This window comes from Tenrec ecaudatus, chromosome 18 (genome assembly GCF_050624435.1).
Source record: "Tenrec ecaudatus isolate mTenEca1 chromosome 18, mTenEca1.hap1, whole genome shotgun sequence".
In the NCBI taxonomy this organism is placed as follows: domain Eukaryota; kingdom Metazoa; phylum Chordata; class Mammalia; order Afrosoricida; family Tenrecidae; genus Tenrec; species Tenrec ecaudatus.
The window spans coordinates 5,653,394-5,679,677 of NC_134547.1; the positions used below are offsets into that span (position 1 = coordinate 5,653,394).

At 44.3% G+C, this 26,284-nt stretch overlaps 1 protein-coding gene and 1 pseudogene across 2 annotated transcripts; one reads left to right on the forward strand and one right to left on the reverse strand.

The window, feature by feature from the left end:
• Nucleotides 1–1,633: 1,633 nt before the first annotated feature.
• On the reverse strand, nt 1,634–23,319 carry LOC142432357 (uncharacterized). Of its 2 annotated transcripts, none has more exons than XM_075537504.1 (5): nt 23,259–23,319; nt 18,284–18,476; nt 13,465–13,591; nt 13,229–13,321; nt 1,634–6,844 (listed from the first exon to the last, which is right to left on the reverse strand). In XM_075537504.1, exons 2-5 carry the CDS (start codon nt 18,296–18,298, stop codon nt 4,755–4,757), a joined length of 2,325 nt encoding a protein of 774 aa, XP_075393619.1. In that variant the 5' UTR covers nt 18,299–18,476; nt 23,259–23,319; the 3' UTR covers nt 1,634–4,754. The 2 variants fall into 2 exon arrangements, with proteins under 2 accessions (XP_075393619.1, XP_075393620.1); XM_075537505.1 differs by lacking the exon at nt 23,259–23,319 and adding an exon at nt 22,979–23,219.
• On the forward strand, nt 22,987–26,284 carry LOC142432630 (cardiolipin synthase (CMP-forming)-like; annotated as a pseudogene).

Sequence of the window (26,284 nt, forward strand, 5' to 3'; positions counted from 1 at the left end):
TGTCTGGGGTCTTAAAGGTTTGGAGGCAAACAAGCGGCCATTTAGCTCAGAAGCAACAAAGCCCACAGGGAAGAAGCACACCAGCCTGTATGACCACAAACTGTCAAAAGGATCAGGTAACAGGCATCATCAGAACAAAAAAATCATATCATTGTGAATGAGGGGGAGTATAGATTGGGGACCCAAGACCCATCTGTAGGCAATTGGATATTCCCTTACAGAAGGGTCACAGAGGAGACAGCCAGTCAGGGTCCAGTGTAGCAAAAATGAAACATACAACTTTCCTCCCTCCCACTATCATGATCCCAATTCTCCCTTACAAATCTGGCTAGACCAGAGGATGTACACTGGTACAGATAGGAACCTGAAACAAAGGGAATCCAGGACGGATGATCCCTTCAGGATCAGTGCTGAGAGTGGCGATAATTGGAGGGTGGATGGTGGGTGGGGTGGAAAGGGAGAACCGATTACAAGGATCTACATATAACCCCCTCCCTGGGAGATGGACAACAGAGAAGTGGGTGAAGGGAGACATGGGACAATGTAAGATATTACAACATAATTTATAAATCATGAAGGGTTCGTGAGGGAGGAGGGAGTGGGGAGGGAGGGGGAAACGAGGAGCTGATACCAAAGGCTCAAGCAGAAAGCAAATGTTTTGAGAATGATGATGGCAGCAAATGCACAAATGTGCTTGACACAATGGATGTATGTATGGATTGTATTAAGAGTTGTACAAGCCCCCAATAAAATGATTTTTTAAAGGCTAAATTAAGTTTGTTATAAAAAAATTTCATTTCGTCTACCCCTTCTATTGAGAGATTTTTAAGGTGCTGTAAGCAATCTCAGGCAATTTGCTTGATTTTAAACCAAATGAATTAGATATATTTCATAGAATCAAGAGAGCTTGTTAGCTGTATAGACGTTAGAGGAAACCAGTCTCTAACAATCTAAGGGGCAGTAGGCACGATTATACGATTATAATATATAAAGATTATAGTAGAGTCATAGAGGATAGTAAAGATAGGAGAGAGAATAAAACAGTCAGGCACATTTTATGGTAGCATCTCAGCCCTGCTTGATGGACCATGTGGAACTGGGAGAAGAAAGAGCCCCTTTACTATCTTGGGATATTTAAAGGTTGCCATAGACATGCACGTTCAGTAGCTACATGCGTCACAAGGCGGGTGGAATCTACAGTAAGTCCCTGAGCTCACAGGGGAGGAAACCTAATACCCGCATTGGGGGAAGGTTGGGGTTGCGGTGGGGGTGCTTGGTGACCCAAAGGGATGGGATAGCAACAGGATGTCTGCTTCTGTAGGGAGATAAAATCAACCCTGTGCTCACTTTAAGGCAGCACAGCTGTTAAGGTGAGAATCCGTGGGAATGATATTTAAAGCAGGATCATGTACTTGGACTTTACATCTCACTTACCAAAGTGTAGGCTTTCCTACCGTGGAGTACCAGCTTTCCAGATTCCTTCGGTTATATGTTAGGGAATATGGTCCTGCTCATATTTCGCTCAGTGTTAGTTAAAAAACACTGACATCAGATGGACTGTTGAGCCTTTTTGACACACACAGGATAATCTGAAACACTCAACAATTTTTCCCCAAAATTCTTAATAACTTTGTTCAGTTGTCTTTGAAGTAACTCATAAAACAGTTTCCCCATGAGTTTATAATTGTGGTTACAAACTTAATGAGGCTGTACTGTCCTTCAGGCTCTTTACACTGTAGGATTTTATAAAGTTGCCCCATTCTCTCATTAACTTCTCCTAGTCCCTCCATGTCGATTCCAGGGAAGTTAGTGGCCCAGCCTTAGGCCCTTATGGATGTCTTATGGGGTGAACCCATACCCAGAATTTAAACATCTTTTCCCTTCAATTTCTAATACTCTTATGGGGGCACTGTTGCTTCTCCACAGCAGCTTGCAAAAGACCCCCGATTGACAGATTTCTCTGCCCAGATTTCTCAGGTACTCTCTCTTGAGTTTTAACAGTAGGAATGTAAGGACACAGAAGTGATTGGCTAAGCGATCTTTCTCCTTTATAGACCAGAGGATTTCATGTCTACTTATAGGTCTCTGGAGTGAGTAACAACCTCAGCTCTTGGCTTCGCATGAGAAAGAAATCACACTGAAGCCCGTTTTGTAATCCAAGTGAGTTTTTATGAAGGACAGTCAGTTTCAGGTCTTACAGTCTCAATGGGGAAATGTGTCCGGCCGCACGGAAACTGGGCTGGGACTCGTTAACTAGACAGGAGCAACCTCGGGGAACAACACAAACATGTGCGAGGAACTGCCGCATGGCATGAGCGCGTGCTGGGGGTGGGAATGTATAAGAGAGTAAGAGAGGCTGTGGCCTTGGGGAGTAAGCCTGGGTGGGTGAATGTGGGCCCTTCTAGGGGGAGGGAGACCTCACGCTCCAACCTGCCTTTCTGCATATTTCACACCTCTGGCTGGGGAGGTGTGTTAGGGTCCTCTAGAGAAACAAAACCAGAATGCTAATAACTGTGTATGTGTTTATACAGATAGATAGATAGATATAGAACACAAGAAACACATTGTAAAGCAGTACAAATGGCTCAGTGCAACTCACTTCTGTTAGACAGTTATGAGACACTGGCAGTCCTTCAAGTCTTGAGGGCCGGGGTAGTCCTCTGTGGAGCAATTCAGGCTCTCCGGGCACAGGCAGCAAACAGCAAGGCAGGTCACCAACAGTCAGCCCGATGGCAGGGTCTGACAGTCCCCAGCTCAAAAGATGTAAATTCCAATGGTGTGGCGAAGCAGGTCTTGAAGGAACCTCAAATTACAGTGACACAGTCCACGGGTTGTGTCCCACAGGTAGTGTAGCTTGCAAATTGAGGCACAGAACAAGCAATGTAGCCGCACATGGGTCCGATGATCAAAGAGTAAGAGACGAGAGGTGAGGTTCGCCGAGCCATTTATCTCTCTGTCCTTCAATTAATCCCACGTATTCATTGGCCAGGTTGGCACAATAAACGTTAACTATCGCAGAAGACATGGTTGAAGGTATTGGTTGACCTTGTTAGCAGTGTTAACCCACCTGGGTGATGTAGGCCTGATTTGGACCACCCAAGTGTACCTCCCACCTGGCTTGGGGCCCTAAATTTGAGCATGCCCAGTTAGGATCTTCACAGGTGTCTCATGAAGAAAAATCTTTTTCTTCACCTGAGTTCTTCCCAACGACCCTTATGGAGCCCTCTGTAGGCCTGGGAGGGACAATCCCCTTGCTCTTGTTACCTAACAGTTAACAGCTGTTAGTTTTTCTTCATAACTCTGATGAATAACTCCAGTATCAATTTGAATGTCTTGAGTACTTAGGTTAAATTTCCCTTAGGTGTATTGTCTTTTTCAAGCAGAGCCTCCTGCTTATTGGTTTGGGGAGCTCTTGAACTTTTTGTTGGCTAAGTTTACTGCAGCAAGAACAAAGATTGGGGTTTTGCAAGTTAAGTTAGGGCCAATGTGATTGGGATTCAATGAACCCACAAATGTGAAGGCCTCTCTCCACCCAGAACCCTGGCCTCCCAGGCTTCTTAAACAGGAGAATAAATCATTTGTCCTCATAGACTCTCTTCATGTTCCTCAGTTTTCCACAACCACAAAGGCAGGACCAAGACCACGATTGGGACATACACATTGTTAAATGGAAGGGCTCACAAGATTGGTCCAGGAATTTCTAACCACGGCAGTCAGGGTGAGACTATCTTGTTTTGTGTTGGCTTCCATTAAAGACACACCTAGGCAAGTCTCTCCCAGGGTTGTGTTGAGAAGGGTGGAGGCACTCTGCCTGCGGACATGCTTCTCTACATCATGATTCATGATCAGAAAGCATTCAATGAGGCTTAATCTATGTGGGGACACTGCACATGGATTTGGGGCTGTCACTCTCAACCATAGCCTTCTGCAAACCAGGGTCAAAAGACTTTAAACTCTAATACAACACTTAAGCACCATCCTGAGATACACGTAACAATTGACATATGAGGAATATATCCACCCCACCCCCCATAATGAATGCACATTTGAACCAAAAGAAACATAGCAATATTTTCAAAGCAACATTGAGGTGCAATGGATTGCATTTGTAGGGACTTGTTCATTGTGATGTGATAGATTTCACCAAACATGATTAATCATTACCAGAGGTGAGAGAGTGAAGCAACTGGGTATTTAAAACAATAAAACTGCTGTTTTTTTTAAAAAAAGAAGGAACGTTCCAGATGCTCACTGTCTCCGTTTTAAAATGTTACTTTACCCCAATAAAAAGATTTTTAAAAAAACAACAAAAAAGCAAAAACAAAAAAGCAATGGTTTAGTCACCAAATGAATGATGGACTGATGTAATGCCCTAGAAAGTGCTATGAAGAGCTATTGTCATGGTGGGAAAAAACTCACACAAATTATCTATCTATAACATTTGGTTGGGGTCAAAATTGTATTAGATGTTATTTTCCTGTAATACTAAATATATGTTTTCTTTTAAAAAATAAATAAAAATAAAATGTGACTTTATTTTGTCCATGGCAGTGACTCACTTTCAATCATTTGATGCAACAAAGCAATTCATTGATATACAGGGGGGTTACGTTAGGTTAGTCATGATAGGAATGTACAGCCGCCCGATCGAGGCTATCAGGCTTTCCAGTCTCCGTGTCCATGATTTCCCTCAGGATATCCTTTGTAGCATAACATGAGGTAGACAATCTGCTCAGCCCTTGTGCCAGTTTCTCCTAGGAGTTTTGCGGAACGTAGAGTAAGATGTAGTTGGACACCGGAGGCACTGCCACGGGCACTGGGTTCACAGGCACCACCATGTTCACTACATTCGTGTGGTTTTCCTGCGGCACAGACTCTCTGTTATCTCCCGATGGTTCGCATCTGCCAACAGGCTGTCCCAGTAGAATGACATTCCTATTAGTTAGCATCCCGCTGGGGTTAACGGGTGTGAGCGAAGCCACAGAGGGGATTTGTAAAGTCAGTATATTCCCAGGGTTCTTCTCTGGCACGAGAGCACTGTTCTGTGACAACACATGACCCACTGGGAAGCAATTTTCCACTTTGACTAATCTTAGAAGTTTTTCTCTTTTGTGTTTTTCTTTATGTGAGTCAAACTTAGAAACGCAGGCAAAAACCTTCCCACAATCCTTGCAGCAAAAAGGCAACTGGTCTTTATGGAATCCTTGGTGTAAAATGAGCTCTTGCTTGGTTGTGAAGGCTTTTTCACACTCACTGCAACGGAAAGGTTGCTCTTTGTGAATTTTCTGGTGTTGGCTGAGCTCTGACTTCTGGATATAAGATTTTCCATACTCACTGCATAAAAAGGATTTCTCTCCTGTCTGAAATCTCTGGTGTAATTGAAGGCTTATCTTCTGAGTGAATGCTTCACCGCACTCACCACACATATAGGGTTTCTCTCCAGTATGAGTTCGAGAATGAATTTTGAGGTTTCCTTTCTGGATGAAGCCTTTGCCACATTCACCACACACGTGGGGTGTCTCTCCAGTATGCGTTTGCTGATGAACAGTGAGATTCTTCTTCACTGTGAAGCCTTTCCCACAATCAGTGCATACATAGGGTTTCTCACCAGTATGCGCTCGCTCGTGGACAGTGAGGGAGAACTTCCGGATGAAGCCTTTTCCACACTGACTACAAGTATAAGGTTTCTCACCAGTATGAAGTCGCTGATGGAGAATGAGTATTCTCTTCCATAAGAAGCTTTTCCCACAGTAAGTGCAAATATAGGGTTTCTCTCCGCTATGAATTCGCTGGTGAGAAATGAGAGTACTGTCTCTGGTGAAACCTTTTCCACATTCACCGCATGTATAGGGTTTCTCACCAGTGTGCGTTCGCTGGTGGAGCCTGAGTTTTATCTTTTTTAAGAAGCCTTTTCCACAATCAGTGCATACATGGGGCTTCTCTCCAGTATGAATTTGCTTGTGAGCACTGAGAATACTTTTACTGGTGAAGCCCTTCCCGCATTCATTGCATATGTAGGGTCTCTCACCAGTATGGATTCGCTGGTGGAGCAGGAATTCTCTCTTCCATAAGAAGCCCTTTCCACAATCAGTGCATATATGGGGCTTCTCTCCACTATGAATTCGCTGGTGAGTAGTGAGAGTACCTTTACTGATAAAGCCTTTCCCACATTCAGTGCATATGTAGGGTCTCTCACCAGTATGAATTCGCTGGTGGAGCAGGAGCTGACTTTTACAAAAGAAGCCTTTTCCACAATCAGTGCATGTATGGGACTTCTCTCCACTATGAATTCGCTGATGAGCAGTGAGACTACTTTTACTGGTGAAGCCTTTGCCACACTGACCACACGCATAGGGTTTCTCACCTGTATGGATTCGCTCGTGAATAATGAGTTCTCTCCTCTGTGGATAGCCTTTTCCACAGTAACTGCACACATGGCGATTCTCCCTACTATGAATTTGCTGATGAGCAATGGGATTGATGTTCTTTTCCTGATGCTTAATGGGTTGTGATTTAAGGATATTAGATTTTTCACACTCAGAAAATTTCATTTCAGTACAAAATTGCTCTTGGTCAGCATAGAGAAAGGTCTTCTCACCTCCACTAAGCACAAAAGACTCATTTATTTTATTGCTTCTGCTCTGGTTGATTGTTGGTAAAGTTAAAACTGATCTCACAGCGTTTTCATGTAAGTCAAGTATCTCATGATTTTCCATAAGAGGAAAGTTATTTTGGTGCTGATGCACATGTTCCAACACATCATATTCATAGCACTGTTCTATTCTGTCCACTCTTCTTTCATTTTGAGTGCATCCAAGCAAATAATTATCGACTTTCCAGATTTCTAGAAAAGAAGAGAATAATGAGTCCCTCATGATGATCTCCAATAGAGCCATAATTTCAAAAGGCATCACGTAAATTAGATGTAGTGACAATTATATGGATATAAATTATATACCATGTACATCTTCCTTCATTGGCCTAGTTAGCACAAGAAACCTAACTATCGTGCTCTGTTTAATGTTATTTGCACACAGGGAAACATAATATAAATAAATAGAAAGGTAAAAGTAGTGAATATAGAAACAGAGTTATATAAACATACTAAAATCCATGCATGCTGAATCTCCCTGATCCAAAAGACAGAGAGAGCTGTGACACCAGAGTAGCAGCACCATCAAGCTCACCAGACAGACGGACAAGATTCCGGGCATGACAGAAAACAGCTGAGCCTTCCATCAGGAGACTTGCTCGCTTAGTGGAGAGCCTGTGGGCATTCCCTGGGGAAGCAGGTTTGTAAACTCTCCGAACTAGAGCCGAGTGCTTTGGGACTGAGGTGACAGGTGGGCTCCTCCAGAATCATTTATCAGCAATGTGAAATGAGGTTTGTGAATACTGCCTCGCACGGCATAGCGAAGGAGTCTTGTCCTGAATTGCAATGTTTAAAATTCCCTAATTAACCCTCTTCGTTGAGTCCTGTCTGAGTTCGTGGGGCCATTTGCAATGAAGGACGAGACCTAGCACAGAAGTGGAGAATGCTGTGCAAGGAGTGGCCAGTATCAGGACTGAGGAAGAAGAAGGTTGCAGGGTGGAGGCGCCGCTGACCTTGCTTCAAAGGAACTGGTCTTGGGCTCAGGTTCGGTTAAATTCTCCTTCCCCTGTGTGAAGTCTGAGGAGGTAAGATGGCATCCCCATGCCATTTTTACATTGCCCTTTAACCCACTTTTTCATAATCACTGCTTCTGTAATTACAATTAAAAAATATTTTTATTGGGGGCTCTTACATTTCTTATCACAATCCATATGTTCATCCAGTGTGTCAAGCACATTTGCACATATGCTGACATCGTTTTAGAAGCATTCATTTCCCACTTGAACCCCAGATATCAGCTCCCCAGTTCTTCCCCCACCTTCCCCCATCCACCCTCCCTCATGAACCGTTGATAAGTTATAGGTTATTATTTCCATATCTTACGTCGTCCTCCATCATCCCTCACCCACTTTTCGGTTATTTGCCCCCTGGGAGGGGGCTCTAGTTTGATCCTTGTGATCAATTTCTCCTTTCTCCTCCCACCAACCCCTAATCCTACTGGGGTTTCTACTCTCCTTGTTGGCCCTGAGTGCTTTATCTATCCTGGATTCCCTGTGTTCCAGACTCTTATCTGTACGTCATCACAATTTTTATAATCAAAAGAAACCTTGCTAACTATCAACAGCCACAACAAAATCACAAAATCCAATCAGCATCCTCCCATGCCTCCTCTTCTACAGCATGCCATTTCATTCTGCATCCTGAGCACATCACCTAAATTGGACTCTATGAAGAATTTGGGTACAGGGTAAGAGGGAAGACTCATTCACCTGTGATAAGAACATGGCACAGCCCTGTGTTATAAGGTAGAGGATACCTGAGGCACATACTGATGAAAGTCATTCATTACAACCTTCAGCAGATCACATCTCAACACAAGAAAACAAAACCAAAAGTCCTCCCAACTGAACATAAAAACAATGTGAGAAAAAAGATTCAAGTTGCAAAGCATTTCATTTGACTTGAAACTGAAGTCATTCTAGAAATCAAAGAATGTATTGCATTGGGCAAATTCACTATAAAGATCTCCTTAAAGAACAAAGCTATCATTTGAATAAGGTGTTGTGTACCCAAATGAAATTTTCAGTAACCTCATAGGCAAGCAAAAGCAGACCGCAAGAGATGTACCAGAAGGAAGCTAAGAGCAATGGGCTAGTAGTGGAGCCTACTAAGCTTTACTGCACAACGGTCCTGGTTCAAAGATTTCTTGATTCACAAAGAATCAAAATCTATTTCCTGAACAGTCAGCAGATACCACTGAGATACTGATCTGTATAAAGAAAATAATTTTGTTTCTTGTCTATGCATTTCTTCACTTACATCCTCTTTCTATATACAGTTGGGATTTCAAGAAGTTTGTAGAATAATGCAATGGTTCTTTAATTAAATCATTATTGTGAATTAAGCAGTAAATTTCTATTTTAGACCATTCCATCTGCATTCAATAGTTCAAATCACTGATTAAAAAAACAAGGGCAAAAAAATCCCCAAAAAACAAGGGCAAACAATTGGAGGATGAATAAATCTCAATTACAAAATGAGTAGGTGCTGGCCCAGATCAGGTATAAAATTAGGAAGGTTTTAGAAATCAACAAGAATGAGAATACAATGTACCTAAACCTTTGGGACACAGCGAAAGTAGTTATCAAAGGAAGTTTGATAGCGATAAAAGCACACATGATAAAGGAAGAGAGACATTACTGATAGGCTGGCACAAATCCTCCAGCAATTAGAGCAGAGTCAACAAGACAATTCTACTAATAGCAAAAAAAAAGAATCAAAAGCAGGACTGAGATAAATGAGAGGGAAAACAAGGCAAAAAAAATCAATGCAGCAACAAGCTGATTCTTTGAAAGAATTAACAGAATTGATAGACCATTGACAAACCTAACCAAAGAAAGGAAGGAACAAATATCAATCATCAGGATGGGGGATGAAAAAGGAAACATTACAACTGACCCTAATGAAATTAAAAGGCTAATTACATATTACAATGAAGGCTGTACTCCATTGAATTCAGCAACTCAGAAAACATGGACAAATATTTAGAAAAACAATCCCAGATGGACATCAAGAACCTCAACAGATCCATAGCAATAGAATAAATAGACAAGATTATCAAGGGCATAACAACTAAAAAACCACAGGGACAAATGGCTTCACAGGAGAATTCTACCAAGCATTCAGGGAAGTACTGACACCAATCCTACACAAACTCTTCCAGAGCATAGAAAAAGATATCAAACTCCCGTACTGTTTCTATGAAGTTAATATAACACTGATACCTAAAGCAGGCAAAAATCCCCACAAGAATTGAGAACTACAGACTGACATCTCTAATGATAATTTATGCAAAATTCTTAACAGAATACTGACCAGTAGAATGCAAGACTAGATAAAACAAACTATTCACCATGACCAAGTTGGATTCATTCCAGGGATGCAGGATGGTTCAACATACAAAAGTTCATCAACATTACTTGTGACAATGACAAGGAAAAGGATAAGAACCACATGATACCATCAATAGATGCAAAAAACCAAAACTATCAATAGACTCAGAAAAAGCATTCAACAACATCCAACATCCATTCCTGTTTAGGACACCCAAGAAGATAGGAATGGAAGGAAAATTCCTCATATAATACAAGCAATATGTGAAAAACCAACAGCCAATGTGGTAGTCAATGGAGAAAAGATGAAAACATCCCCATCAAAAAGGGGACTAGACAAGGATGCCCCTTGTCCCCTTTTTTATTTGACATTGTACTGGAGGTCCTAGCTAGTAACATAAGGCAAAGAAAAGACATCAAAGGTATTCACCTGGGGAAGGAAGAGGTGAAACAACTGTTATTCCCAGATGATATGATTTTATATATGGAAAATCTCAAAAGTTCCACAAAAGTACTGGAAGTAATGGAGGAATATGGCAGAGTGGCAGAGTACAAGATCAACAAACACAAGTCTATCGGACTGCTATATACATCAGAGGAGACCACGGAAGTGGAGCTCAAACAGGTAGTGTCCTTCACAGTAGCCAAGCATAAATTGAAATATCTAGGGATATACCTAACCAAAAAACAAAAGGTGTATGAAGAAAATTACACACTACAAGAAACCAAAAGTGACCTCCACAAATGGAGGAATATCCATGCTCATGGATTGGAAGACTTAATAATAGTAAAGATGTTCGTCCTACCCAACACACTATATAAGTAAACCGCTATCCCGATACAAATATGAACATTTTTCTTCAAAGAATTGGAAAAACTGACAACCAACTTCATATGGAGAATGAAGAAGGCCAGAATTAGCAGAGAGCTCCCGAAGAAGGACACAGTCGGAGGGCTTGCTTTACCTGACTTTAGCACTTATTGTGCAGTCACAGTAGTCAAGACAGCATGGTACTGGCATAATGACAGATACTCAGATCAATGGAAAAGAACTGAAAACTCAGAATTGAAATCATCAGCATACAGACAACTGATCTTCAATAAGGATCCCCGAAATATCAAATGGGAAGCAGATGCCCTCTCCAACAAGTGGTGCTGATAAAAATTGGATATCTACCTGCAGAAAAATGAAACAAAACCCTTATCTCACTCCATGGACAAGAATAAACTCAAGGTAGATCAAAGACCTCAAGGTAAAACCCCAAAATTAGGGCCATTAATGAGGGAACTGGGACAAGCACAAGAACTTTGACGCAGGGGATTCATAGGCTATCGGAGATAGGGAAGGACACAAACACAGAGGAAGCACAAAATGACAAAAATTGGATGATAAAAAACTGGTGTTTATCAAAATATTTTGTTAAGAGTTAGTAAGGTGCCACAGACAGGGAAAACATCTTTATCAATGACACATCAGGCAAAAGTCTTAATACTAAAATCTACAATACTCTGCTAGTCTGTGATAAGAAAAAAAAAATGACTATTGAGGAGGTGGGCAAAAGACCTGAACATAAATTTCACAAAAGTAGAAATCCAAATGGCCAATAAAAATATGAGAAAATGTTCCCGATCATTAGCCTTAAGGAAAATGCAAGTTAAAACAATTATGAGATACCACCTAGCATCCTCAAAGATAGCCCAATTCAAAGCCTCAAAAAGCAACAAAGTTGGAGGGGGTGTGGTGAGAAAGAAACTCATGCACTGCTGGTGGTCCTGTAGACATGTGCAGCCATTATGAAAACTGATTTGGTGACAACCTCAAACAAATGGAAATTGAGCTACCATATGACACAGTGATCCCCGTACTGGCGTATACCCAGAAGAAGTAAGAAACAGACCACAGCCAGACATCCGCGCCCAATGTTCATCGCGGCACAGTTCACAAATGCAAAGGGTTGGAAAAACCTCAAAGCATTAAGGTAGCAGACAGACACTGGGCCTCTACTCAGGTCCCCCTCAACGAAAGAACTCTTCATTCTAATAACCTGGCATCCTGTGATGTTCACCTGCCCAACATGATGGCTTAAGACAAACTAGGTGCATAAGAAAATATGAACAGAGCTGATGGTGTCCTCCTATATTAGAACATACAGCGTCTGGGGTCTTAAAGGCTTAACGTTAAACAAACAGCTATCTAACAGGGAAGCAACAAAGCCCAAATGGAAGAAGCACACCAGCCTGTGTGATCACAAGGTGTCCAAAGGATCAGGTGGAAGATTCAAAACAAACAATCATATTGATGTGAATGAGGAGGGTCAGAGTGGAGACCCAAAGCCCATCTGTAGAAAATTGGACATCCCTCACAGAATGGTCACAAGGAAGGAACGAGACAGCCAGGGTGGATTATAGCAACAATGAAATACACAACAATCCTCTAGTCCTTTAAAGCTTCCTCATCCCCCCCTCCAACGCTATCATGACCCAGTTCTACATTACAAATCCAACTAGACCTGAGCATGTACGTTGGAACAGATAAGAAATCTTGCCACACAGAATCCAGGACAGATAAACCCCTCAGGAACAGTAATGGGAGTAGTGATACCATGAGGGTAGGGGAAAGTGGAGGAAGGTGGGGGGAAAGGAAGGGAAAACCGATTGCAATGATCAATGTAAAACCATGCCCCAGGAGGAGGAATAACAAGAAACATGGGTGAAGGGAGAGCGTGAATGGTGTAAGATATGATAATAATAATTTGTAATTTATCAAGGGTTCATTGAGGGTGGGAGGGTAGGGAAGAAAGGGAGGGAAAACAGGAGCCACTACCAAGGTCTCAAGTAGAAAAAAAGAAAACGTTTTGAGAATGATGATGACACCATATGTACAAATGTGCTTCACACAATGGATGTATGCATGGATAAGAGTCCTCAATAAAATGATCTCACAAAAAAGAAGGAAAAAATTATGATGGCAACATATGCACAAATGTGACTGATACAATTGATGTATGGATTGTTATAAGACCTGTAAGAGCTCTCAATAAATTTTTTTTTTAAACAGAGGGACTCTAGTCTCAGGAAGAGGAATACACATTTGTCTACACTTGAGAGAAAGAGGCCCCACGGAGGACAGGGATACATGACAGTGGTTGTGCATTCTCAAACGTCTCTCGCAGATGGAAGGCCTTCGCCCAGGTTGAATGTGACTTCTACAATCATTCTCCATGACTGCTTATTGGTCACTCACCTGAACAAATGTCACCATTGCATTTTTCTAATACGGATGCAGGTGGTTCTTGTTCCAACCAAGAAAACGCATCGGGTTTGCTAACTTCATAACCTGTCCGTGAGAAATCACAGAATCTTAGACACGCCAAAATCGACTTTAGGTTTGTGAAGACGAATCTGCCACTTGGAGGGCACCATAACCCCAAATAAAGATAGAGACAAAGACAAGGCCAATCACTTGAGAGCTCTCCTTACCGATGGACACCAGGTGGCGGTAGGTCTCCAACATCACGTCCTGATAGAGGGTCTTCTGAGCAGGGTCCAGGAGCTGCCATTCCTCCCAGGTGAACTTTATAAACACATCACTGAGTGTCACTGATTTCTATAGCAAAAGGATTATATTCAATGAAGTAATTTTCATTTCATGATATGAAAGAAATCTAAAGGTAGTTTTTCTGCTCAGTTCTTCTATAAAGGGTGCATCTATAACATCTAGGCTTGGTTTTGTGAGAATTTCCTACATGCGACCCTAAAAGTGTCCTAGTCAGCTAGAAAGCTCACAGATACACATCCACACATTTTACACACGTACATACATGTTTAAATCGAGACCAGGAGAGTGTGAGGAGGAGTTGGAAATGCTACCAGGACCCACATTCTCAGAGCCTTTGTAACGATGTCATTGGCACTAACTCTCGGCGACAGTTCAGGGTTTATGTCTATGAGGTGGAGCTCACAAACATCTCAACTCTTCAACCTGTTTTGGCAATTCTTAAACAAGTCATTCCCCTGACAACACTCTTTGCCTCTTTTCTGGATGTGCTGACCTACTGCCAGGGCCCAGAAAAACTCGTAGATCACAGGGGCTGATTGAGGAACAGAAGGATTTGGGGGTCAGGAACAAAAGGCTATACTCAAGACCAGCAGAGAGAGCATGTAGCCAGAGTCTCCCTTGTTCAGTGCAGAGCAGCTCGCTCAGCTCCTATTGGCCACCTGAGGACAGGCTCCTCTTGTCCACGGCAAGTCAGGCTGTTCTTGGGCATCTTAAAGAGCCTTCCTATTGCAAGCTCCTATTGGCCCTGCCATTGGTCATCATTGGCTCTGCCACAGGGCCTGTTCTGCTTCTGCAGTCATTTGCTTGGCCGCTGTGAGCATTCTACACTTGCTCAGGCAGGGAAGTGGCTGTGTTGGCAGCAGGCAACAGATTTAAAGATGCACTGCAGGACCTCTTTAGAGTATCCAAAAGCAAGGATGTTACTTTGAGGACTAACGGACTTCAGATCCAGGCCAGGTATTTTCTTTCTTTTCATGTAATCAATGTTTTAAACACTTTATTCAAGACAAAAGGCCTTTTTGAAAGTACATCCATAACTATCTAATAAGATGTATTTCTCTGCCAGCATATTGAAAAGGCCATCAGTATCTCACTTTGACACGGTTTATTTTTTTCCAGTTAAAAAACAATATAAACCCACAAAGCAATTTCGGGAATTGCTTGAAGAAAATAAACTTTAAGTCAAAAATATTTCTGGTGTTGGTCCTAAATTTTGCCACAGTGCAAATCTTGCTGTAGAATCATCCAAGTGTCTGCTGGTGGTGGTGGTGTCAAGGGCTGTTCACTTGCTGCTGACCCATGACGATGAAATGCAGCTGGGCCTTTGTCATGCTCAATTGTTCTGACCGCTGTGCCCGCTGTCGCAGCCACTGTGTCCACCCACCTCAGTGAGTGCCTTCCCGTCTTTCACTGTCCCGCTGTTTTACCAAGCCTGCCGCCCTTGGCCAGGGGCTGCTTTCTCCTGAGGACATGCCCACACGAAGTGAGAAGGAGTCTCGCCATCTTTTTATTTATTTCTTTTTCTTTATCATTTCGGGGGGGCTCTTACAGCTCTTAGCACAATCCATACGTGCTTCCATTGTGTCAAGCACATTTATACATTTGTTGCCATCATCACATTAAAAATATTTTCTTTTTTTTTTATTAGGTTTAGGGTTGGGGTTAGTGTGAGAGTTAGGTTTAGGGATAGTGTTAGGGTTAGGGTTAGTGTGTTAGTTAGGGTTAGGGTGATGTTTAGGGTTAGGGTGTTGTTTAGGGTTAGGGATAGGGTTAGGTTTAGGGTTAGAGTTAGGGTGTTGGTTATGGTTAAGGTTAGGGATAGGGTGTTCGTTAGGGTTAGAGTTAGGGTTAGTGTGTTGGTTAGGGTCAGGGTGAGGGTGTTGCTTAGGGTTAGGTTTAGTGTTAGGGTGTTCGTTAGGGTTAGAGTTAGGATTAGTGTCTTGGTTAGGTGTTAGGGTGAGGGTCTTGTTTAGGGTTAGGTTTAGGGTTAGGGATAGGGTTAGGTTTAAGGATAGAGTTAGCCAAAACATTTTCTTTAAATAAAATTTATTTCTTTTTGCTTGCTATCAGCTTTCTTTTTATTTCTCAGGAGTATTCTGGGGTACTTGTTCACAGACAGATTTATTTACTCCTTTCGTGCCGCGGCATTTTCAATCACCCCATGGAAAGGTGGAAGTTGGACAGTGACTAACGGAGACCGGAGAAGAGCAGAGGCATCTGAGCTGTGGTGCTGGCCAAGGACGTTGGAAGTGTCGTGCGCTGCCCACACGCTGAGCAACGCTGTCTCGGAAGGCAGAGGGCTCCTCTGAGGCGAGGATAGCCAGACTGTCTGACAGACTTTGGACATGTTGTCAGGAGAGACCAGTCCCTGGAGAAAGATGGCGTGCTTTGTAAAGTAACTGGGTAGCACAAGTGGGAAGTCCTCAAGAGGAAAGGGTGATATAGTATCTCCAACAATGGGGTCAAGTATAGGATTGTTTTGTTATGCACGGGTATGGAACACAAGTAGGTTATTCCCCAGGCTGTCTTCCCCATGTTATATGCCAAACCTAAGATGCTGCTTGCTGACACATGGTCAATGGCTATACACTTGGAGGTCAACTGCTTAGAGCAGCAGTTCTCAACGTGTAGGCCGTGACCCCTTGGGGGGTTGAACGACCCTTTCACAAGGGTTGCCTGATTCATAACAGTAGCAAAATTACAGTGATGAAGTAGCAATGAAAATAATGTTATGGTTGGGGGGTCACCACAACATGAGGAACTGTATTAAAGGGTTGCAGCATTAGGAAGGTTGAGAACCACTGGCTTAGAGTTTATCTGCCCGAGGGTTACCAGCCATCTAGAGCAGCAGTTCTCAACCTGTGGGTTGTGACCCCTTTGGGGGTTGAATGACTCTTTCACAAGGGCTGCCCAAGACCATCAGAAAACATATTACAATTTACATTATAATTCGTAACAGTAGCAAAATGACAGTGATGAAGTAGCAGTGAAATAATTTTATGGTTGGGGGGGGGGGGTCACCACAACATAAGGAACTGTATTAAGGAGTCGTGGCATTAGGAAGGTTGAGAACCACTGCTCTAGAGCAATCAGACCCTATTGTCTGTCCCACCCTAAGTGGGGCCCACACCGTTGATACGGATAGTGGCTTGTTCCCCTGAAGGAGAACCCAAAAACAAGGTCAAGCCAACTCAGGCTACGATCTTGAATCTAGAGTCCGGGCATCTTGTCCTACGTGTGCCCCAAGTGCCTCCCCTTCCTATCGCGCGTACACTCCTAGCCGGTCCCCCGCCTGTCCCACATATGCCTGTTGCACAGCCCCTTCCTGTTACATGTGTGGCTACCCATACTCAGGGGGACTTGCATGCTCCCTAAATGTACATAAACCATGATTGGAAATACATTCCCGTTCTCTGCTGACATCATGGCCGTCTGGGAGGTGAGCAATTGCATGCCTTCTCTTGTCTGATGTCTCATTCATTTTACCCCAAAATTACACAACCACCCCTTGGACCCATTTGATTGTGGGGGCTGGTACCCGACATAGGGTTGATGTGTGTCGGACGAACTCAGTGGCACCTAACAAAAACACTGTGAGCCAGCGGCCTGATTCCTGCCACCTAACAAAAACACTGTGAGCCAGCAGCCTGATCCCTGCCACCTAACATAAACACTGTGAGCCAGCGGCCTGATCCCTGCCACCTAACAAAAACACTGTGAGTCAGCAGCCTGATCCCTGCCACCTAACAAAAACACTGTGAGCCAGCGGCCTGATCCCCGCCACCTAACAAAAACACTGTGAGCCAGCGGCCTGATCCCTGCCACCTAACATAAACACTGTGAGCCAGCGGCCTGATCCCTGCCACCTAACAAAAACACTGTGAGTCAGCAGCCTGATCCCTGCCACCTAACAAAAACACTGTGAGCCAGCGGCCTGATCCCCGCCACCTAACAAAAACACTGTGAGCCAGCGGCCTGATTCCTGCCACCTAACAAAACCACTGTGAGCCAGCGGCCTGATCCCTGCCACCTAACAAAAACACTGTGAGCCAGCGGCCTGATTCCTGCCACCTAACAAAAACACTGTGAGCCAGCAGCCTGATCCCTGCCACCTAACAAAAACACTGTGAGCCAGCAGCCTGATTCCTGCCTTGTTCGTTTCGGGTTCCTCAGCGACTGCAACGGCAATCTATCGTTGGTCTTGATGTACCAAGTTCACCTATTTGGCAGCAGTAGGCTACCTGACCTCATCACCTGGGTTCATCAACCTTTGCTAACACAGCAGTGAAGAGATTCCTCCAGACTGGCATCTATCTACCATATGGATTTGGGATTGCCAGGTTGCACATCCATGAGATTTGTTTGACACTTCTGTAGTTTGGGACTGATGTTGATGGCGATTCTCTCTCCTACCTCTGTACTTGAAAGATGTTGGAATGCACCTGCCATTTTTAAACTACCATGAATAGTAGTTGGGCTTTAGATACATCTAGGAGAATGTTGCTCTTCAAGATATTATATAACATAACCTTTAGAAGGAAACGTGTTCAGACAAAATGTAGCGTTGCTCTCCTAATCAGTGTTATTCCTGATCTTATACATAGTTGATGGTGAAGTCTGAGTCAAAGCTTATTTCTCTCCAGCTTCTACTTTTCCAAATGTGCACGTTTCTGGTGAACTGAACTGGCATCATACGAATCTACTAGGGACCCACAAAATGCAAAACAAGCCAAACGTCACCTGAGCGTTGATCATTTTCTTTGGTCCTTCAGACACGGCCGGAAGCAGAGAGGCTCTGTCTTTGTGTTTCTGGAGCAGCTCCAATTTTGTTCAGAGACCTCTGTCTCTCATGAAGCAATAATCCCCAAACCAGGCACCTCCTCTTCCTTCCTCCCAGTGATTCTCTTTGGGCTGGAGATTTAGAACCTGTGGACTGATGGGAGAAAACACTGAGTGACACATCACCTGTTGATCTAGGTGCCATTACTATTCCTGTCCCTGTTGACTGGCCTTTTATTTAGTGACTCAAATCATATGACATGAGGTATACAACCTAACAATCAGAATTACAGAAAATATGGTAAAAGATGACCTTTAAAAAAAAAAGTCTGGAATCTGAATACAAAAGGGGTAAAAAAAGAGACAAAAAAGTGTGATCTCTACCTACATCACAACATACAAACTATCAATTCACGGTTAGGATTTTCAATGGAAATGACAAATCATTAAACCATGAAGAAGACATGTTAATATTAGAGTATGGAAAATATTTAACTCTGCTTTATTAAGCTCTATGTTAAACTGAAGATTGGTTTGCTGTAGAAACTGAAAAACTGTCCAAACACTTTAGGGGAAAAAAGTTTAAAAGCCACCATCATGTGATTGAGAGTGATTGGCACCCTACAGGACAGAGTAGCACTGGCCCACGGCGTTTCTGAGGCTGCATTTCTGTACAAGAGTAAGCAGCAGCAGTGTTCCCCTATGTAACTACTAATGGATTCGCACCACTGGTCTTGAGTTTAGTAGTCAAGTGCTTAAAAGACTGCAACAACACGTAGGTGTCGTTCATTAGTTAGAAAATTATATACATTTTGAAACAAAATTGTATTTTAGTATGTATACCCTGATAAAAGTGCACATTTGAATCCCAAGATTCAAATGTATGTATCCCAAGATGTAACAACATTTTCCAAGCAGGATTATTTGTAGAAACTCAATATGGTGTGATGGCTTCCTAGACACAGAGACAGCTTTGCTAGCCAAGGTCCTTTAGCTGCCTCCCAATGACGGGGTCAGACTTGAGCCCAAGGGGCCTACACAGCATGCTAACAGTGGGTTGGTACGCTTCTGAGGTGCGACTATGCAACTAATATAGAGATTGGTTACTTCTGACATCTTGTTAGGTTTCATTGATCCTCCTAAGTCACTACCATCCCCCCCCCCAAAAAAAAAAGAGGTAGAATGTAGTGTCTTTTGGACCTGAGCTCTTTGCCCTTGAAACTCCTCAACCAGAAGAGTGGGGGAAATAAAGAGAGCAAGAGATGGGGAGAAACCGCACCAGAACCAAGAGCGGGAGAGAAAGAGTGGCCTGCTGGGGCCTCAGAGTGAGAGAGGTGAGTCACTGTGTAGGCGGTTAGTAGGTGGAATGGTGTACCTATGGCTACGTTGCAGGGGAACCAAGTTCGCCAGTCCACAGAGGTAAAGTCACTGCCTTTGAGTCCAGGCGCACGGTGGAGTGGTATTAACAGAACTAAAACAGCGTCGTAGCACACTCTCATTTGGGGCAGAAGCCAAGGGGCTGCAGGCCTTGGGCAAAGCTGCAGGTATGGTCCGGAAAAGGCTGCTCCAATGGCAGCACTGGATCCTGAGCCATTTCTGTTGCTGAATTGTAGCCTGCTATTTACCCAGGTAATTTTAATAATCCAGAGTAATGTATATAAGTTCGCTGGGGGCCACTGCAATGATTTATCGAACCCAATAGCAGGGAGAATGTTGTATAAGCAATGACAGATGTCTGAATTGGTACCAAAAATGTTAAAAGGTGGAGTCAGGTTTGATTTTCATCTCCTAGAACTCTGTCTTGGGTGGATGCTGATTCTCTCTCCCCATTGCTCCGGTACAGGAGGGAAGACACTGTGTCACTGTTACAGAGTTACTGCAGACCATTCTTGGTGTGCACAAAGGAATCTTCCAAATCCTTACATTTTATTTTCATTTGGCAGAATCCATTTGTAAGTGTATCTCTTTGCCCACATTGAACCATAAGAAACCAAAGGAAATCACACGGTCCCTTTAAGGTCTAGCTTAGAAACGTCATCAGTCAGTTACCAAGTTGACCACTTACAATTCCTCCTTCCACCCACAAGTGAACAAAATCCCGACAAGCTGCTCACCACTGCATGGAAAGCATTGCTCTCCCCAATGTCCAGTCACAGGCAGCCTCTCCTTGTAAAGTTTTACCACAAGCGCGTTTCCCACTCACTTTTCCAGCACCATTCCATTGCTGGCGCTGTAGCGACTCTCCAGGACAAGTCTCTACATTCTTGCCCACTTCCCGCTGAGCCTTCACCAGACTGCCTTTGGTAGCCGTACTTCTAACGGCAGTCTTTCCAGGCACTCTCAGCTTATACTACTAGGCACCTTCTAAGTCTCTGAGCATCCATCCATTACCCAGCTCCACAAGCACTTTCACATGGGAAATATCTGTGCGAACAGCACCCCGACTTCTCAGTACCACATTCTCCCTCACTTGAATCACATGTGAATGCTTCTAACCAACAGGAATCCATTTTCCCTCAGCTGAGCAGCCAGCCTGTCAGTTCCCACTTACGGTGACCCTACGGGACAGAGCACAACTGCCCCTGTGAGTTTCTGAGAGTGTAATGCTTCACAGAAGTGGGAAGCTTCACCTTTCACTGTTGGAGCAGCTGGTGGCTTCAAATTGCTGATTTTGGAATTAGGAGCCCAATGCCCTGCCCACTACATGCCACCAGGGCACCAGGCACTCCCTCTCTCTCCGTCAGATCAAGATAAGTTCCAGTTCAGCTTTTGCTTCTTGGTGCACTGCAGTTCTCCACATGGTTTAGCATCTTTCTTTCCCCATCTCAGCTGACTTGCTTTCTGAATTTCTTTACATATCACGAGAGGGACTCAAAATATACCCTCGATTAATCTTGCATCGCCAACACAACACAGGTATAGAGGGTAGAATTGACAACATATATTTTGGGGACATCATCCAATCCATAAAGGTTAGCAAAGGAAAAAGTGTACAGGTATGTGAAGCTTGATGGGACACGATATCTCCTACTTAATGACACACTCCTACTTCTGCAGTGAGAAAGCCCCCCACCCCCGCCCCCCGGGCCAATAGGAAGTGCAGCCAGTGAGTCCCTCAGACAGCAGTGAGCCAACTACAGAATGAGAGGAGAAACAGGTGACGATCTAAAGCGAGGGTACTCCTGGGCACGACTCTGTGGCCCTTCTCACCAGCTACCTAGTAACTCCCACCAAAAGATTGGGCAGGACCACCCGTGGAAAGGGCTTGTGGCCCACCAAGGGCATTGGATAAAAAACAAACAAAAACTCAAACAAGGACCATGGTAGGCCTGTGGGCTGAGGCCTGACAATGGGATCGCTCAGTCTGGCAGGTCTCCTAGTGACTGGACAGCAAGAAGGTGAAGGCAGAGAGAGAGAGAGAGAGAGAGAGAGAGAGAGAGAGAGGAATTTCCATTTCTCCTTATGTGAGATGGCCACGCCCACCAGGAGGGAGCATCAGGCTGTGACCTGACTGACAGGCTAACCTCCACCCTTACACTGGTACACCCTTACACCCTTACACATATCTTCCAGCTGACATGAAAATTATGTGAACTGCCACAGACCAAGGAGATTCACTTTAGTTTCCATAGTACTAAGAACTAAAGTATATACAGTCTGTGAGCGAACGTCACAGAACGTCGCCTAAGGAATATATCCCAGTTAAAAAGGGTAAGACCTTCACTCATATTCTATGATTTAAAAAAAGAAAAGAATATTATTAAAATGTGAGGCAGAATAAGGCAGAGATGGGGTCCCTTACTCTCCATTTGAGTTCAGATGACTTTGGGATACGCAGTTCATTTCAGCACGTTAACCCTTTGCATCCCCCCAAACCTGTTCCTATGTAAGCTTGCAACCAATCAATCTGTTATTTCTCTATCACTGGAGATCCAACGTGTTTCTTCCAACAGCTGCCCTGCACAAGGAATGCGCCCGAGAGCATCTAAAGTCTGATGACCCGAGATCACAAATACTGGGAGTGTTTTTTCAAATGTAACCAGATGGAAGTTTATTCTTCTGAATCCCTGCAAGGACATGGGATAGGCAGGAGCCTTTGGGAGGAGGTTCAAGGTTATTGCTACTCCATTCCCAAGCCTCTCCGCTAAAAAATAAAAATCATCTTACAGGGGGCTCTTACAGATATTGTATCAATCTACGAATCAGTTGTCTCACACCAACTTGCACATATGCTGCCATCTTCTTCTTGCTACTTGAGCCCTTCGCTATCAGCCCCTTTTCCCCCTCCCTCCCCCTCTACTTCTCATGTGTACAAATCCTTCTATTGTACACAAATCCAAGGAGGCAATCCCATCGCCTTTGCGTAATCAATCAACCCCAGCCCATCCAGACAGAAGGCGGTCTGCTACTGTGAAGATTTAGAGCCTCCGACAATCACAGGCGCCGTTCCCCTCCGTCCCACAGGGTCCCTGTGCATCGCAATCGACCGGACGGCAGGGCGTTTGGTGGCTGCTTTGTTTTCAGCATCCAGCACGTCTGGGTTTCCATAGTTCCGTCCTTACCATCGTCAGTAGCACAGTCAGACCACCCTCCAACCTTCACAAACGGGAGCCCTGGACACGCCTTCCCCGAGCCCATCCCCGGCTCCACACTCACCGCCCCAAATGCAATCCCGCGCCGACCCAGACGCCGGCGTCCCCGGGAACACCGTGCCCCCCCGGACAGCAAGTCGATGCCCAAAGACCCCGATCCCGACGGCCCGGGCAGCCTGCGTCCAGGTGCGAAGGCGCTCGACCCGGGTCCGACCCCGGGGCGTCGATTTCCATCGGGTTCCCTGCAAGCACCTCTGCCCGGCTCCGCCCGCGGGGCCCCCCGGTTCTCGCGACCCCACGGGGGTGCGCGCGACCCCCACCCGGCCCGAAAGCCGCACACTTACTGGTTTTGGTCCGGAATCACCAGGCGTTCCGTGAAGTGACACTTCCGGGGCTTAAGGCCCCGCCCCTCGCGCAGCAGCCGAGTGCGTCTACGGCGGCCGCCGAGGGCGCCAAAGCTGCGCAGAAGCGAAAACGACAGACGCGCGGACCGGCCCTATTGACAGCCGCTCCCGGAGGAGGCTCATTTAAATAATTTGCATCAGCGTCTTCTGCTCAGGTTCCAGACTCTTCTCACATCCACTTTGGAGTTTTGTTTCCTGCTTACCTTCCCCCACCCCCTGTGTTTTTATAACTTTTTTTTTTTAATCATTAGTGTCCACGTGGTCTTCTGTCTCTAGTATTCCCTGCCTTAAATGTGTTCTGGTGATGGTCTCTACATTCATGGGAATAGATTCATGCTCACCTTTTTTGCTTTTGTGGGCTTGTTTCGTTTTTCTTAAGGTTGAGCCTCTACTTACCTCTGAACAGTTGGTGTTCTGGTCCAAGGTCAGCCCTTTTGGTTGAGATAATAACCTCGAATGCTTTTTCCCATCCATGTAAATTTGATTCCTGTGTGTTTGTCTAGTGAAGTGGTTCCCAACCTTCCTAATGCCAAGACCCTTTCATACAGTTTCTCGTGTTTTGGTGACCCCCAAAAAAGCATGGTGATTCATCATCAAAACAATATGTAATTATATATTGTGAAATATTTATTTCCAATGGCAAATCAATGAAATTTTGTCTGGAAGCCTGGTGTAGCATGGGTAGTAGTCTTGAGGCCATGCACTAGTAGGTGGGCTTATCTGCATGTGGGCGGACCCACCTGGGGATGGATAGAGGAGCAGTTCTAAGATCATTGGAAGGATGTGTTTTCCGATGGTCATTTAGATCCCTGTGAAAGGGTCATAGACCCCCCAAAGGGGTTGCGACCCACAGGGTGAGAACTACTGAAGTGACTTCCACGTTTTTAGATGCCATTGATGCTGTATTTGCAATGACACCCTTACTCCGATTTTCCTCCTTGTTTCCAACCTTTATATTCCAATAATCAGGAATTACATAGCCCAACCTGCCTCCTCCCCAAAATGTTTCTTTTCGTTGGTGTCTTGGTTTTTAGGTCTGATCCTGAAGTTTTTTGGAAAATTGCATTGAATAACTTCAGTTTCTTAGATATGATGTTCCGCTATAATTTGAGCTACTGATTTATATTAATTTATCATCCTAGTTAGAAATAAGAGAATTCAGACCCACAAATTCCAGGATCAGAAAAAAAAAAAAGGAAATATTCTAAGAATAATTAGTAAGGGACTTCGGAGGGAAGCTGTATATGAACCCATGGTGGCGAGTCAGTTACGCACAGAGCTGACAGTCAAACAAAAGATCAGTGGTTCAAACCCACCAGTTGCTGTGACCTTTCAAAGATTTTAACAATTTGGAAACCCAAAGGGACAGTTCTTCTCTATCCGTAAGGACACTAGACATAAGAATCGATGAGATGACAGATCATTTTTGTTTGGTGTGGGAGGCTGTGGAAGAGATACAGAGATTGCAAATTAGACACTGCAAGGTTAGGACACAGCGTGAGAAGACTAGAAAGTAAAAAAAGGAGATGGAATAGGCGCCTATATATATGAACGGTGTGGGGAAGCTTAGAGTGCCAAAAATGTAAGACTTCGCAGAAATTTTCATAACGCGTGAAGATCTAAATTTTTCTCCTTTACAATGTGCAATAAACATTTCATACGATATTTTAATATACAGAGATCAGTGGATAATTCATGCTAAATGTTTCAGAGGTGAGACTTAACTCCCAAGCTGCTTTAAAAGAAAACTTCTAACTTTTCAGCAATTCTGTGCAGCGAAGGAGGAGTTGTGGCATCTTATCACAAGACTGTTACATTCCCATTTTTAAACAGGCATTTGGCCCCCTGAAGGGGGAGGTTATTCAGGGAGCAGCCGTTGCAGTCTGTTGCAGAAATCCATCTGCTCTGCTCACGGTCTCCAAAAGTCATTTCAGCTTTACATTCTCTGGCCTCTCATTAATTTTCTTTTTTTTTTCTTTATTTTTATTTTTTAAAATTTTCTTATTTTAAACAACTTTATTGGCATATAATTCACATATCATACAATTCAAGAATTCAAGGATTTAAGAAGAGTTGTACAATCACTACAATCAATTATAAAGTATTTGCATTTTTCTTGAAAGCATTGTTATTAGGCTCTGAATTTTTCTGGCGCGGCCCGCAGGCCCCCGCTGCCTGGGACGCCCCGCTGCTGCGCTTCTGGCTGCTGCTCCCCACAGCGCTCGGCCTGTGCTGTCCCCGCCCGCGGTGGACCCCGCGCTGGGGCTGGGAAGGCGGACCCCGGATTCGCAGCCAGAGGGATCGCGGCCGGCCCGCTGCGTGAAAACCCACGGACAATCCCAAATCGGTTGTCAAGGGCCAGAATGGTCTTAGCCCCAGTCTGGGGCTGTTTGCTTAATGAAGAAGGCTTTGATGTTGCAGTAGGTGTTTTTGCTTTCGCTGGGCTCACGGATGCGTCGCTTCAAACGGGCCACCCCAAAATCATCTTTGGGAAGGGCCCTGGATCCCCTTGCTGACCAGAGACTCATCAGTGTCTTCTATGTTGGCTTGACCTCTGCAGATCGTATACCAGTTTCACTTTCTTATGGGATTTCAAGAGATAGACTGTTGGTTGTTGCCTGTTTGGTTCTTTTGTTGGTTTGCAACCTATTTTAACCCTTGCTATGCCACCGCCAGGTTGAACCCAACCATCCTCAGCCAGGCGAGCACAGCAGGCCGGTTGATCCTGGTAGCACCTTCCTTGGCAGCCCCCGTTTTCAGCGATGCTGACGGCAGATATGTTTCTGGTATTGTGGTATTTACCGGCTTTCAACACAGCTGCCTCAGCTTGGTTACTACCATAAGGTCGGAAACCGCTTCAGGTGATAAAAGGCAGAGGAAAGCCATTTATTCCTTATAACCAGGACGGACGCCTCCTGGATGCCAGCGCCATCCCGAAATCTGAAGGCGTTTCTCCACGTTGGTGA